General features: G+C 50.6%; 1 protein-coding gene across 15 annotated transcripts in view; it reads right to left on the reverse strand.

The window, feature by feature from the left end:
- Nucleotides 1-173: 173 nt before the first annotated feature.
- The window catches only part of RGS6 (regulator of G protein signaling 6), a 639493-nt gene continuing 624285 nt past the window's right edge, over nt 174-15381 (reverse strand). For 9 of the 15 annotated variants that reach the window (XM_044924776.2, XM_025295259.3, XM_044924780.2 and 6 more), the window contains one exon: nt 11101-12014. In XM_044924776.2, the coding sequence (XP_044780711.2) occupies nt 11848-12014 (167 nt within the window). In that variant the 3' untranslated portion in view covers nt 11101-11847. Of the gene's footprint in view, nt 630-11100; nt 13532-15381 lie in introns of those variants that run through there. The other 6 variants (XM_044924781.2, XM_044924779.2, XM_044924782.2 and 3 more) reach the window with 5 other exon arrangements.

Below are 15381 nucleotides of genomic sequence, written 5' to 3' on the forward strand. Positions count from 1 at the left end.
TTAGGAGTGAAAAGTGTCAAGGTCACCTTTGCCTTCGTGCCGGACCGGGGGAGGGGACTTGTGGATGCTGTGTGTGTCAGTGTGTGTGGGTGTTGCCAGTCACTTGGCATGTCCAGGCAGCTAATAACGTGCCTCCACAGCACAGCGAGAGGAAGAGCCTCTGATCCAATTTGTAATTTATCTTTTGGTTTGATCCCAGAGTTTCCCCCTTTGTTTCTGATGTGATGCATTCATCTGCAGGCTCAGTGAATTCACTTTGGCAAAGCATTGCATGAATAGAAGCATTTACTCAATACATTAGCTCATAGTCACAGGCATATATATGTGTACGTGTGCATGTACCTGTCTCTCTCTCTTTTTGTGTATACATGGACCATCCTTAACCCCCAAATGATGGACTTGCTTTCCAGGAGGGGAATCCAGGATGGGTTTATGAGGGCGGCAAGCAGAGAGCCAGCAGAAGGTGTTGGAGTTGGTTTAGGAAAATTCTGGGTGCAGCCAAACAGCAGTGCGAAGACCTTCATCCTGGGGAAGATGGAGGGAGGTGTCTTTGGTTGGAGAAGAAGTAGAGAGGAGTTATATGTCTTTTCTGGACTTCAATCAAACCCTCTTCCTGTACAGCTCTCAGGCTGGAAGAAAACATAGAAATCATCTAGTCCAGTGGTTCTTATCTGCCTGTGTATCAGAATCACCTGGGATTTTTTCCAGTTTTATTGAGATGTAATTGACACATAACATGGTGTTAGTTTAAGGTATATAGCAGAATGGTTTTATTCATGTATATATTGTGAAAAGGTCACCACAATAAGTTTAGTTAACATCCATCACCTCAAATACTTACAATTTTTTTCTTATGATGAGAGCTTGTGAGATTTACTCTCTTAGAACTTTCCAATATATAACACATTTATTGTTAACCATAGTTTCCATGCTGTAGATAGATCCTCAGAACTTATCTTATAATGCGGGGTTCATACCTTTTGACCACCTTCACCCATGTCCCCCACTTACCCCTGCATCTGGCAACCACCAATCTGTTCTCTGTTTCTACAAGTTTGGGTTTGTTTGTTTTTTTTTCAGATTCTGCATATAAGTGAGATTATGTGGTATTTTTGCCTAACATTTCATTCCACCCATGTTGTGTAAAATGGTAGGATTTTCTTCTTTTTTATGGCTGAATAATATTCCATTGTGTATATACACCATGTTTTCTTCATCCATTCATTCATTGATGGGAGCTTAAGTTGCTTCTATATCTTTACTATTGTAAATAAATCTGCAATGAACATGGGAGTGGGCTTCTGTGATGGTTCAGTGGTACAGAACCCACCTGTCAATGCAGGAGACAGGGTTTTGATCCCTGGGTTGGGCAGATCCCCCGGAGTAGGAAATGGCAACCCACTCCAGTATTCTTGCCTGGGAAAAATCCCATGGACCGAGGAGCCTGGTGGGCTCTAGTCCATTGGGTCGCGAGATTTGGGCACGTTGTTGTAAACAACAACAAACACGGGAGTCCAAGTACCTCTTCAACACAGTGATTTCATATCCTCTGGATATATACCCTGTAGTGGAACTGCTGGGTCTTGTGGTAGTTCTGTTAAGTTTTTGAGGAATTCCATACTGTTTTGTATAGTGGCTGCACTAATTTATCTTCCTACCAACAGTGCACAAGGGTTTCCTTTTCTCCACATCCTCCGTGGCCCTTGTTATCGCTTATCTTTTTGACAATAGCCACCCTAACAGGTATGAGGAGGTATCTCACTGTTAGAACAGCTATTTTCATTTGAGTTTCCCTGATGACTAGTGATGTTGAGCATCTTTTCACACACCCTTTGGCCAATTGTGTTTCTTCTTTGGAGGAATGTCTGTTCAGCTCCTCTGCCCATTTTTAAATTGGGTCGTTTGTCTTTTTGTTATTGAGTTGCATGAGTTCTTTATGTATTTTGGCTATGAACTCCCTATATATATGCTGTGCAAATGCGGCCTCTCATTTCATAGGTTGCCTTTTCATTTTGTTCATAGCTTCCTTTGCTGTGCAGATAGGATTATTTATGAAAAACAGACATTCCTGGGGTTCTTCTCAGAACTTCTACTTTGGAACCTCCAGAGGTGGGGCCTGACTCTCTTTAACTTTTCCCCAGGTGGGGTGGGGCTGGGCTGCCATGAGCTGCCCAAGGCCGCACAGCAAATGGTAGCAAATGCAAGGCTAGCGCAGGAGTCTTCTGACTCCATCCAGGACATTGCCCAGAATGTGCCTGAATGTCCCTGGGGCTTAAAGTTTTGGAAACAAGGCTCATATTAGATGCAGGAGAGTGTTGAGTGGATGGCTTATCCTGCAGACTGCTAATCCACCTAATTTAATTATTTCCCTACATGGGGCCTTCAATTCTCAGTTCAGGCAGAGATGGCTGAAATGGACCACTTTCTCTGGGACGACCTGGCACCTGCTCACCTTGCCTTTGACACTAGGCAGGACTTCAGAGTTGTCTGTGGCTACCTTCCCCTGCTCTCTCTAGGGAGCAACCCCGTTCTCTTGCTGACTTAGTAAAACAGGCTTGGATCTCTTCCTGGTCTACAGCTATTTCACCTCCCTTTGTTCCTCCTTCCCTTCCTCTCCTCCCCACCCCTCCTCCCCCAGTAGCTTTACTGGAATATGATTCACATACCATAGAATTCACTCAATTAAGTGTGTAAGTCAATTGTCTTTAGTATATTCACAGAGTTGGAGTTGTGCAAACCTCACCACAATCAATTCTAGAACATTTCATTACCCCTAATAGAAACCCCATACCCATTAGCAGTGACCACCACCCGCCCCCCAAACCTAGGCAATCACAAATCTACTTCCTGTATCTATAGATTGCTCTATTCCGCACATTCCATCTAAATGAAATTGTCTTTGGTGACTGGCTTTTTCTTAGCATGTTTTTCAAGGCTCATTCACACTGTATTATGTATTGGTACTGCATTCCTTTTTATAGCCAAATAATACTCCCTTGTATGGATGTGTCACATTTTGTTTATGCATTTATCAATTGACATTTATCAATTTATATTACTTCTAATTTTTTGGTCATTATAAATAACGCTACTATGAACATTAGTCTTCAAATTTTTGTATAGCTATAGTTTTTTCTCCGAGGTACATACTTAGGAGTGGAACTGCTGGGTCACATGGCAACTCCATGTTTATCTTTTTGAGGAATTGCCAGACTTTTCTTAAGTGGCTGCAGCATTTTACATTCCCACCAGCAGTCTATGAGAACTCCAATTTCTCCACACCCTCATCAACATTTGTTATTATCTGTCTCTTTAGTTATAGCCATCTTAGTGGGTGCCAAGTGGCATCTCATTGTGTTTTTGATTTCCATTTCTCTGATGGCTAATGAGGCTGAGTTTTTCTTTTCATGATACTGGTTGACCATTTGTATATCTTTTTCAGAGGAATGTCTATAGAGATCTTTTGCCTGTTGGTAGGGGATCTATGAGGGTCTTCCCTGATGGCTCAGCAGGCAAAGAATCCTCCTGCAATGCAGCAGACACAGGAGATTCAAGTTCCATCCCTGGGTCAGGAAGATTTTTGGAGGAGGGCATGGCAACTCACTCCAGCATTCTTGCCTAGAGAATCCCATGGACAGAGGATCCTGGCAGGCTACAGTCCAAAGGATTGCAAAGAGTTGGACAACTGAGCTGAGTGCCTAAGCATGCATGCAGGCAGAAGGTCCATGAAGCACTTCTTGCTCAGTGAATCAATGGTGCCTGGCTCCAATATGTACTATTGCTTCCCTTTGTTTCCAAGCTGGTGATGGACAGGGAGGCCTGGCATGCTGTGGTCCATGGGGTCACAAAGAGTCGGACACGACTGAGCGACTGAACTGAACTGAACTGAAGCTGCTTCTTTTGAAGGAGGAAATGGCAACCTATTCCAGTATTCTTGCCTGGATAATTCCATGGACAGAGGAGCCTAGCAGGCTATAGTTCATGGGGTTGCAAAGAGACACGACTAAAGTGACTTAGCACTAAGTTGCTTCTGTTAGGTGAGGAATTATGCATTGTCCTCATGGTGCGGGTCCTGGGATCATGTGCTTCCTCATATAGGGGCTCATGGACTTTGAGGGATTAAAGAGATGATTTTTTTACTGAAGAAATCGTGTCCAAGGGGCCTGAGGGGCGGATGGCAGTGAGGGCCTGGACAGCAGGCCTGGATCTTCCACCTTCTCTTGGCCTTGCCTCTCTGGGCCTCCATTTCATTCTTTTTTATTTTCAATATTTATTTATTTGGCCACACCAGGTCTCAGATATGGCACATGGGATCTCCCATCTTCGTGTGATCTTTAGTTGTGGCATTCGTGCTCTTAGCAGCAACTTGTGGGATCTCGTTCCCTGATCAGGGAGCGAACCTGGGCCCCCTGCATTGGGGAAGTAGAGTCCAAGCCACTGGATCACCAGGGAAGTTCCCTGGGCCTCAGTTTCTTCATGGATAAAAACAGAACATTGAGGAATGTACTACTGATCTAGGCAATAACGTGAATTGTGCAAAGTGACACAAGCCAGACACAAGAAGCCAATACTGTCTGACCCTCTTCATGGGTCTTCCTGAAAGAGGTGAACTACAGGATCAGAAAATAGATCAATAGCTGCCAGGGATGGGGTTGGGGAGAGGGGATTAACCATGAAGGAATTTTGGGGGATGATAGAATTACTCTCTGGATTTGGGGCTGGTGGTTAGTTACATCACTGTATAAATTGGTCAAAACCTGTAACTATATCTAAAAAAGGGTGAATTTTATTGTGTGTAATTATACTTCAATAAACAATCAAAATGTAAAACACACATGCATACACTCATACGCATATACACACACTCATGCACACATACACACACTCACATTTAGACTAGAAAATCTCCAAGGAACTCTCAGTGCTGATACTCACTGATTCTGTACTATGGGTGTGGTCATGGGAACGGGGGCAGCAAGAGATACCCAGGGCCTCCTCTAGTTTTTAAACATTTCCCTGATCCCACCTCCTCCTCTCCAACTCAAGAGTCTTCATTGCCTTAATGGGAGAAAGAGGGAAAACAGGCTGTGTTGGTGTGGTGGGCCGTTTTAGGAATAAGGCCCTTCCTCTGGGAGGTAGGTGTGTCCATGCGGCTGATGGATGTTCTCTGAGGAAGGAGGCATTGGCCAGTCACTCATCCTAGGTCCGAGGTCTGAGTTGTTGTTGTTGCCATTTAGTCACTAAATCATGTCCTACTTTTTGCAACCCTGTGGACTGTAGCCTGCCAGGCTCCTCTAATCATGAGATTTCCCAGACAAGGATATTGGAGTGGGTTGCCATTTCCTTCTCCAGGGGATCTTCCCAACCCAGGGATCGAACCTGCATCTCCTGCATTGGCGGGAGGACTCTTAACCACTGAGCCAGCTGGGAAGTCCCTGAAGTCTGAGTAAGCACCACAAAATGGAATATTTCTGAACAAGAGCTCAGAATCCAAATGCCAGTGAAGCAGCCACGGAGGCTTGTCAGACAAGCAGGAGTGCAGATGGTGAACTCACACTTCCACTTCCGTTTTCCTCCAGGGCCTGCAGAAGGAAGCCTCCCCACCCCAATGCTCCCCAAACCCTCTCCCCTTCACCCCCACGTCTCTGCCCTGCTATTTACTGAGGCCTAATGTGGGATTACTGATTGAGGCCCTTCAGGTTACACATAGTGAGGGAACAAGGCCCTCTCCGGGAAGAAGAGAGCGAGGGGCCTGTCACAGGCAGAGAAAGACCATTCCTGCACAGGCAAACAAAACCCACACCCTTCTCTGCAAGAAGGGCTGGGAAGCTGCCTAGCAGGGGGTTGCAAAGGCCCTCCACCTTCACCGCCTCTGCCTCTCAGAGCATCTCGAAGATGCAGCAACAGTTCATACCGGCACTCATTTCATGAGTACTTACTATGTACCAGGCATAGGCAAAGTGCTCTACATTAATTCATGACTACCACAGGATTCTGAAATGCTTCTCCCTGGTTTACAATGAAGGAAACCAGTGTTCAGACTGAGGTGTGTGTCCCAGCAGCTGCCATCAGGAGATGTTACTCGCTTTGCTGAAATAAACCAGATGGGGCTGGGCCAGCCCAAGTCTCTGAGAGCATAGAGACCTGCCTTAAGGGCTAGGAGCCTCACAGAGAGCTCCAGGCCAGAGGGCGCTCTCACTGGGGAACACACCCCACTCGAAGCCTCTTGAAAACAAGCCAGAGCCAGCAGCCTCTCGTTGGCCTGGGTGGCTTGCCCTGCGCTGTGCAGGTTGGGGAAATATCCTATAACCCCTCACTGTGAATACTGAAAGGAAGCCCAGGGAAGGGGACCAGGAGTCCAGACATGAGTCTGAGCAAACTCAGGGAAATAATGAAGGACTGGGAAGCCTGGCGTGCTGCAGCCCATGGGGTCACAGTCGGACACACCTTAGTGACTGAGCAACAACCAAGGGAAGGGACAGCGTCATGCCCTTTCAGCCAGAAGTCCCCCAAAGGATGTGGGGAGAGAGGAAGCACTCAAGGGGAAAGCCAGAAAATCGTGGGTGGGCACAGCTCTTAGTGCTGTAACGGGCAGCCCCAAATGCCCACCTCCACCTTGGACCTCAAGCAGACCTCTGTCCTTGGTGGTCAGTGGGAGTGTGTGCAGTGACAGGTTGCTGAACAAAGATCTGGAAATAAGCCAGAGGGCTGGGCTGGGAAGGAGGCGTTCTAGTTTTCTGGAGGAGATGGACACGATCAGGGAGGACAGGGAAGTATGGCTGTTTTGTGGCAGGGCCAGGACCTGTAGTGGGGTCTGCTACACGCCTGGCACCGTAGGGGCTGTTGCAGGTGTGACCTTGGTCTTGACCTTGTAGGGCAGGAAGTCTTGCTCTGGGAGATGACTCAGGGGTTGGGAGACAAGTTTGTTTCCCATGCCAATGGCACGGGAGACCCATTCCCACACTTCCGAGATCATTTCTACTTTCAGGAGCAGAGTTTCTGCCATGAAGCAAACTGGCAGGTGCCAGCCTCATCATTAAAGAATTGCAGTACTGTGGTTCCTTTTTATACCTCCTTCTCTTCCTCCCCTTGTCAGCCTGACTTCAGGTTCTCAGAGTCCTGTAGCTTCGGTGTGAGTGGAAGATGAGATTGTTGGTCGCTCAGGAAACCAAGACTCCCTGTAAAGATCCCCATCTGTGTGTAACAGACTTCCATCTTGGGACTTCAGTTAAGAAAGTCAGATTGGCCACTGAAAGTCAGCAATGGCCACTGCTGGTGCTCACCAGGCCCCTGGGATTTATGGTCGGGCCCAGACAATGGGGCATAGAGACCACACAGCCAAGGACACCCCGACAGAGTCAGGGGCATTTTAGCCTTCCCGTGAAACAGTTGTCCTAACCTACTAGGAGGTATTCCCCACCCTAGAGCTTCTCAGCATCCTGCTTGGGAGTGAGGGGGAAACAAGCTGTGTGTGTGTTGGAGGGGGCGGGGGGGAGTGGGGAGGGGGGGTAGATATTTTTTCTAGCGGTAAATCCTGCCCGACAAACCCCCAAACCAAGGAGCCACACAGAGTTAACTGGTTATAGTGGGTTCAAGTCATTTATTTGTAGACGGTACCAGCATGTTTGGTTCTGGGGTCCAATCCCCAAATTCCAGAAAAATAAACTAATGAGAACCACATGCACTATGAGAAGGCCATGCCGACGTGTCCGTGATCATGCGGTGAGTGGGCAGAGAATATAGACTGGGCACGCTTGGCGGGGCGCAGGGCCTCCCTCCTTGGACAGCTGACAGCAGCTGGCTCTGAGCCCTCAGGAGGGACTTAGGGGAGGGCCAAGGCCGGGTCGTGTGGACCCTGTCCCTTTACGGCCTGGGCCCCTTATTGCTACATTTGCTACTTTGCTACGTTATGGCCCCTGGGCTGTGCCCAGGGGGGCTGACTTATCAGTGGGTGGTGCTAAGGAGTAGACTGCTGGCATCTGCCGTTGCCATGGTTACATGAGCACAGCCCTCTCTTCAGAGGGCCCTGTGGTGAGTTCTCAGGGATTCATTTGGCCACAATTGGACTGTGCCACACACGGTCCTTGCTACATACTCAGCTCAGCCAGCCCCTTTGGGGGGTGGTGACATGTTACTTCCCCCCCAGGACTTTTCAGCTCCTGGACTTTGTTGGAAGATCTCTCTTGCAGACTCAAAGACCAGCAGTGCTCAGTCTTTTCTGGGCTTTTGGGACAACTTCCTAGTGGCGGCTTTTGAAGCCCATGCACTTGAAGCATCATGAGAGGGGTGCATTTTAGGAAAAACATCAACTTCTACAACCAACCGAGGAGCCAGATGGGTGGTAGGCTCCTGGGTCACGCCCTGTTGGTGAGGTAGTTTGAACACACCAGGAACCTCGCTACAGGGAAGGCCCCCAGAGCACGTCCCCATGTGATTCACTGCTCAGAGAAGCAACTTGGAGTGCTAAGAGGTCCCTCCCAGGTGCTGGCCTGTACCCTTGGAAGGGGTGGCCCTGGAGCACAGTGCCTCTGATGGCCCTGGTGGGCTCAGCTTTGCTAAATTCCTGGGGCATAGCAACCCCTTCCCAGCAGGACAGAGCATCCCTTCCTGGAAAAGCAGAAGCTCTCTCCTCTGACCAGACAGCTCCTGCTGCTCTGCTCAGGCCCTGTGGCTGCTGCTGGGCATTTACCCATGCCAATCTACAAGCTTGACTCTTCCCATACAGGCAAAGTCTATGTTAGTCAGATGCCCAGTGTCTGGCGCCTATGTGTCTGCCCCAACGGGTGGGTGGTCACTTCTAAGACGGCCCTGATGCTTTGGCTGTGGGGCTGCTGACATGGTATCTGCCCTGTGAGCTCAAATCAGGAAGAGTTCCAGACCCAGAGACCATGCCCAGTCAGGGCACCTAAGGCAAGACAGGGCAAAAAAAAGCGAAGTTTGTTTTGCTACAGAACCTCCAGGAGTTGGTGATGGACAGGGAAGCCTGGCGTGCTGCAGTCCATGGCATCACAAAGAGTTGGACATGACTGAGTGATTGAACTGAACTCCTTCAAAAGTTTAATCTAGGTCTGAATTTTTGGTTGTGTCAACCAAGCCAGTGGGGAACTGGCCAAGACCAGATTTTCCAAGTGTGTGTGCTAAGTTGCTTCAGTTGTGTCCCACTCTGTGCAACCCTATGGACTATGGCCTTCCAGGCTTCTCTGTCCGTGGGATTTTTCAGGCAAGAATACTGGAGTGGGTTGCCAGGCCCTCCTCCAGGGGATCTTCCCAACCCAGGGATTGAACTCGTGTCTCTGTCTCCTGCACTGGCAGGCAGGTTCTTTAACTGCCTGAGTTCTTTACCTAGCGCCATCTGGGAAACTTTTTCTAAATGTAGTTGCATTCTAAGGTCTGCATGGTAGACTGCCCTTGGACTAAGTGCCCAGCCTATGTGAGCTAGGTCGAGTAGGCTGCCCTTGGATTAGCCAACTTGGGTGGCACAATCCTGTTCTCTCCCCCGTTTCTGGGTGTGACCTGCTGGGGGGGGGGGTGGCATGTGATGGTCGTCACAAGACAGAGTGTGCCTTGGTTGGGAGGCAGGATGAGGGGGTTATTGCTCTGGGTTTGAATCCATCTGAAATTGCCTTCACGTCTATTGAGCCTGCGGGATGTCCCCAGAGGTGTCAGGATGCCCTCAGCCCGCTCCTTCTCGGGGCTGCAGTCCACCTGCCTCTGACCCTTCTGGGGAGCTCCAGGGTAGGCGAAGCCTCAGGAACCTCAGCTGGGTGGCACCAATGTCCTGGCCAGGGAGACCACCCGGGCCCTGACTGCAGCCAGGAGGAAGGACAGGAGGCAGCCAGGATCTTGCCCGGGATAACTAAGGGCACAGAGGGACCTGCTGCTCTAGAACTGCCAGTATCCACAGACCCTGTGCATCAGTGTCAGCATGGGTGGGGCACCTTGGCAGGAGCTGCTTCCTTGGGGCAATGTTGGGTGCAGGGGAGCCTGAGCAACAGGAGATCGGTATGAAAAGCAAGGGGATTCAAAAACATGTGATGAAGAGAGGAGGGGGTCAGCAGACCCCATAACATGGGAAAAGGCTTCAGGGAACTCATTTCCTCATCAAGCAGTTGCTCGGTATCTGCCAGGTGCCTGGTTTTGTGTCCAGGTCTCCTGGAACGAGCAAGGGTTGCGGGCAGTGTCTGCCAGGAACCTGGGTGTATAGCACCCCCTTGGAGACACTCTGAGGATGAAACAAAATGTCTCTAATTTCCACTGTACTTCTAAAAGAGACCAACTACTGCCATGGGGGAAACTGAGGCAGGGGGCTCAAGAATCCGCTGGGGTGCCACCATGATCACGACCCCTCATGCCCTCGGTGGCCCTGCTGTGAGGGATGGAAGCTGGTGCCCTGGGGACACAGCACAAAGGTGGGCTTGGAAAGGTGGTCCTAGGGGAACACCCAGGAGGCAGTGCCTGCAAACAAGCTTATGAGACTCACCAGCTGGTGAATCTGCCCACGTAAGTAAAGAAATACCAGTGATCGCTGTTTTGCTTCTGTGTTTGCTGTTTATACGCTCCCAAAGGATATTTTCTACCTCTGGCCAAGATACATCAAAGGAAGATGGTCATAGTAGTGGGGGGGGGAGGGTATAGGGGTGGGGTGGGTGAGTGTCTGAATTCAAAAGCACGTGGCTTATACCGCTCTGTCCGAGGGCTCATGGGAGTCCCAATAATGACAGTGGCAACAATGAGAGTAATAGCTACCATTTGCCAAGCACCTACAGTGCGCCAGGCACCTGACTCCGTGCTCTGCATGACTCCCTCGCCGCCAAGTTGGCAGATGGTCGTTCTGACACACACAAGTGGATCTTATGTAGGTGTTTGCAGGCTGAGCTCTGTGCTTGCGTTTCTCCATGATCACGGACATTGTGGAGGACAGTGCCTTTGCTAGGCCATCGGAGGACCAATGGGTCCTGCCCTCCCCCCGGGCACAGATTCTGCCCCGGCTTCAGACACAACTGAGACCTGGCCCCGGGGGCCCGGCCACACCCAGGACTCCCAGCCTGAATCCCCCAGCTCCCACGTGGGGCTGTCAGAGGGGAGGATCCCAAGGGCCCCCAAGTTCACCGCCACATTTATTTTAAGTAAGACACGCGGGGACACACCAAGGAGTGAGGGGCTGCAACAGAATAAATTACAAAATAATCAAAAATTTTAAAAGATGGTCAGGACCTTCAGGGCCGTTAAACCACAAGCTCTTTCATTGACATCAGCGCCTCCTCTGGTGTTGGATCCTCAAGACGGTTGACGGGAGAGGGGGCAGCCGCCAGTGCCTTGTGGCGACCCCTTTGAAGGTGGCCTCAAAGGGGGTTGGAAGAACGTGAAGTGCTGCGATCCACGAGGTGGCTCAGTGCTGACGGTGTGATTTGGGGGGGCGGGGCCGTGGTGTGAGGGCAGCCCGGTGGCCGCAGCATGGGGCAGGCGGGAGGCAGCTGGGACACAGTGGTGTGACTGGGGCGGGCGCCGCGGGCGCACCACAGGCGGTGGGTTGTAATACTGAATGTGCTTGGGGGTCGCGGGTCCTCTCGAGTTCGAGTTTGCTGGAAGATGTGATCCCCCAGACAGCGGGGAGGAGTGATGATAGAATGGAACCTCAGGGGACAGTCACGGCAGGAGCCCAGCCGGGCGCTCTCCCCAGAACACGTGAGGGACTGGGGCCTCCTACAGAGCGAGGCATCGGCGCACGACTGTACAAGGAGACGGGGTTGTAAACAGGGGCCTCTGCCCCGCCGACCCCAGCCTCCGAGGGCTCTCTCTGGCCTCCCTCTGGTTCACGCTCCGCGTCTCCCCACCGTGGCCCGGCCCTCACTCCTTCTCCTTCACAGTGACCAAATCTCCCCGCAGGGATGCTCTGTCCGCGGACGTGGAGCGCCGCCGGCTGCCCGCGTGGTCCTCGGGCCCGGGCCCTGCGGCGGGGACCGTCAGGAGGACTGCATCAGGCCGGTGAGGCGCTTGCCCGCCAGTGACTTTCCCTGCGGAGACAGCGACAGAGGGCACCACAGGCACGCACGCACGCACACACGCACGCACAGGACAGACACAGAGAGCCAGACACGTGGGTTAATTGTTGCATGAGCCACGGAGGTGAAACCACTTAGCTCACCAACCCCTCTGATCTCCAGGTTTGGGAGCCTTAACCACAGACAGTTGGACAACCAGCACTCAGGGGCCAGGTTAGAGGGTGAGGGTGTGCTGTCGGTCCTCTTCTGAGTGTGTGGGGATTTTACTTTCCCCAGCCAGGGATTTCAACCCTTGGAGTATCTCTTAATGCCTGTGAGCTGCCTCTGAACTTGATTTAATCCAAGTGAGGAAGGAAAGGTTGGCCGGGGGACTAGTAAGACTCAGGGGTCAGATTGACCCAAGCAGACGATGGCTAAGGATCTGGGTGACTTGGAACTAATGAATTAACTAGTCTGAAGAAGAAAGAAGGAATTCTATTTGAAATGCAGGATTGAGCTCTCCTTGGATCCCTTCTTTAAAATTTTTTTTAAATTTATTTTTCATTCGGCTGTGCTGGGTCTTGGTTGCAGTATGTGGAATCTATTAATAGTTCCCTAACCAGGGATTGAACCTGGGACCCCTGCATTGGGAGCATGGACGCTTAGCTACCAGACCCTAGGAAAGCCCCTGATCCTTTTTTTTTTTTTTTTAATCGAAACTTAATTTTTTACTTATTTTGGCTGCACTATGCAGTTTGTAGGATCTTAGTTCCCTGACCAGGGATTGAATCCAGCCACCCCCCCCCCCCCACCACCTTGCCTCAGTGGAACCACGGAGTCCTAATCCCTGGATCCCCAAGGAATTCCCTCTTCTTGGGGCCTCTTGATGACCAGTTCTGGGACTGGGAAGGTCTGGGGGTATCCGCCAAGGTTTGGGGCCTGGGCTACAGGACACAGGGCAACGCTCTCCATGTTGGTCTCCATCTATGTTACTCAGAGGCTGACTTTGATGACTCCAGTTCAGGAAGTCTTACCAGCCCTTCACTTACAAACTACATAGCTGTTCTTGTTCTTTTGGGAAGAAAAAAAAAAAAAAAAGACTTACTGTACATGGGGCATAGAGGCCCCCTGTGAGAGGCCAGTTGTCCACATGCCCAGAAGGAGGCAGCTGAGGAGCCTCTGATGTGGGGCTGGACACCAGGAGGACAACGAGCAAGGCTCAGTCCCCTGCTTGTTTCCCGGCCATAGTCTGAACCCATCCCCTGCTCACTCTCCACTGAAATCCATAGCATTAGAGAGGGGTCTAGACGAGAGTATGGCTGGACCTAAGCAAATGGATTGTTGTGTCTGAGAAAGCACTCAGAACTCATCTTATTATTGACAGTGGGTCAGCGACACCAGCGCCATCTGCGAGGGTAGCACACGCTCGCCCGTCAGCATGTGCTGCAGCGTTTGGCAGCGTGAGGTTGCAAGGGCCGGCAATTCCTCATGTTCATTTCCAAGTGGGATGTGAGGGCTCGTCTTGTTTACTGGGCTTGGCTACATGTCCGCTGGATGTAATTAGAAAAAATTGATCAGGTTTGTGAAGCCTGGTAGGGTACTCAATAAACCTGCTGATTGATGAATTGACCGATAATGGGCATTTCCAACAAACGAACAATACGGGCTGTGAGTTTGCCGGACACAAGACAATGTGTCATCTGGCTAAGCTCTCCACGGAGGGACGTGCCAGCTTGACTTTGAGAATTCCAATGGCATGGATGGGAGCTTGTCCAGAAATGGAAACACCCTCAGGCACAGTTGGACAGTCTGCATCTACCTCCCCTTTGCTCTGTTTTCCCCCCTTTCACTCCTCATTTTTGCTCATTGGACAGCACTTTTCATTTTTTTCCCTCCTCTGTCTTCACACACACACACACACACACACACAATCTCCCCATCAGCAACCTTATCTGAATCTTCAGATACACTAAACTTAGCCTGCAGCCAGATACATTTATACTGGGCTAAAGGATTTTTAAAATCAGATTAAAAAAAAAAATCTTAGAGTGTTTCAAGTGCCAGTTCTTGCAAATCACTAAAAGAAGGATGGCTACTCCTCTGTGTGCAGTGGGTTAGGTACAACAATAGCTTATAGGTGGCAGAGGCTGATCTGCAAGGACTCCCTCTAGCCTGGTTCTAAGCACACATGTAGCAGAGACTTTTGACTGCCCTTTCTTACACGGAGTTGGAGGCATTTCTCATCCAGGTGGTCACCTGGGACCGTGGCTTCTCCGTGCAGGCCTGAAGGCAGGTGTGTGCGTGTCTGCTCAGTCGCTCAGTCATGTCTGACTCTGTGCGACTCCATGGACTGTAGCCCACCAGGCTCTCCTCCAGGGGATCTTCCTGATTCGGGGATTGAAACCATGTCTCCTGTGTCTCCTGCATTGCAGGTGGATTCTTAACTGCTGAGCCATCAGGGAAGCTCCCCTGAAGACAGGAAGCACAGGGAAATAGGGACTGATGAGTCCAGAGATCTCCAGTCTGGGGGCCTAGTCCCTTTCACCCTTGCCCATCCTTGCTCACAGGAAATGCAACAAGGAAGGTCACTTTCCTCTTGGGTACTGCTCACTGCTGTGGAATCCACACACCAAATACCAGCTCCTCCCTTCCCTTTCCATCCCTCCTCCAACAGGGCCACACATTACGTATCGAGGACTCAAATATATATGTTGTAGGTCTGCCATACAATGGCCTTCATGGCTCTGATTTACCTGGTGGCTGTGAACAAAAGGAATCACTAAAGCTTCTGAATTATAACAGTCTGTTGCCAGTGGGTATGGTAAAAGCCCAGAGACAAAGAAGGTAAGGTTTACCAGGCATCCGAATCCTCATTACAGCTTCATTTTCATTAGTGAGGTCATTTTGGCTGGAAAGGGGGCTGTGGCTGAGAGAGGTTAGAGATTCTATTTCTGGATGACTGTGTGTCTGTCTGTTGGAGGTGAATTTAGCCCTGAGGATCCCTACCCTCCACACCTCCCTGTTCTGTAGAGCTGGCTGGGCTGGGAGGCGCTAATTAATCTCTTCCTGCCTAAGTCCTGGAGCTCAGCCTCACAGCTCTGACTCCAAAGACCTGTGGCCAGCCCATCCCTCCTTCCCCTCCTCTCCCCCAGCTGCTTCCAGGGCTTGGGGCTTCACGGGTGAGGGGTGGGGTGCAGCTGACCAGCCTGGAGAATGTTCCCAACCTCTAGCCATCCAGGTGGTGCTCCTTGGCATTTTTTGCCTCCCTTGTCTGCTCTTGCACCTGTGCATTTACCAAATGCCAGTTCTGCTGCTAAAGGAGGTCGTGAGCGTTCAGGGCGGCCCAGGGGCAGCCCAGCCCAACTGCAATCTGTTCACTAGGCAGTGACCTCGCGGGTGA

This window comes from Bubalus bubalis, chromosome 11, assembly GCF_019923935.1.
Source record: "Bubalus bubalis isolate 160015118507 breed Murrah chromosome 11, NDDB_SH_1, whole genome shotgun sequence".
Classification (NCBI taxonomy): domain Eukaryota; kingdom Metazoa; phylum Chordata; class Mammalia; order Artiodactyla; family Bovidae; genus Bubalus; species Bubalus bubalis.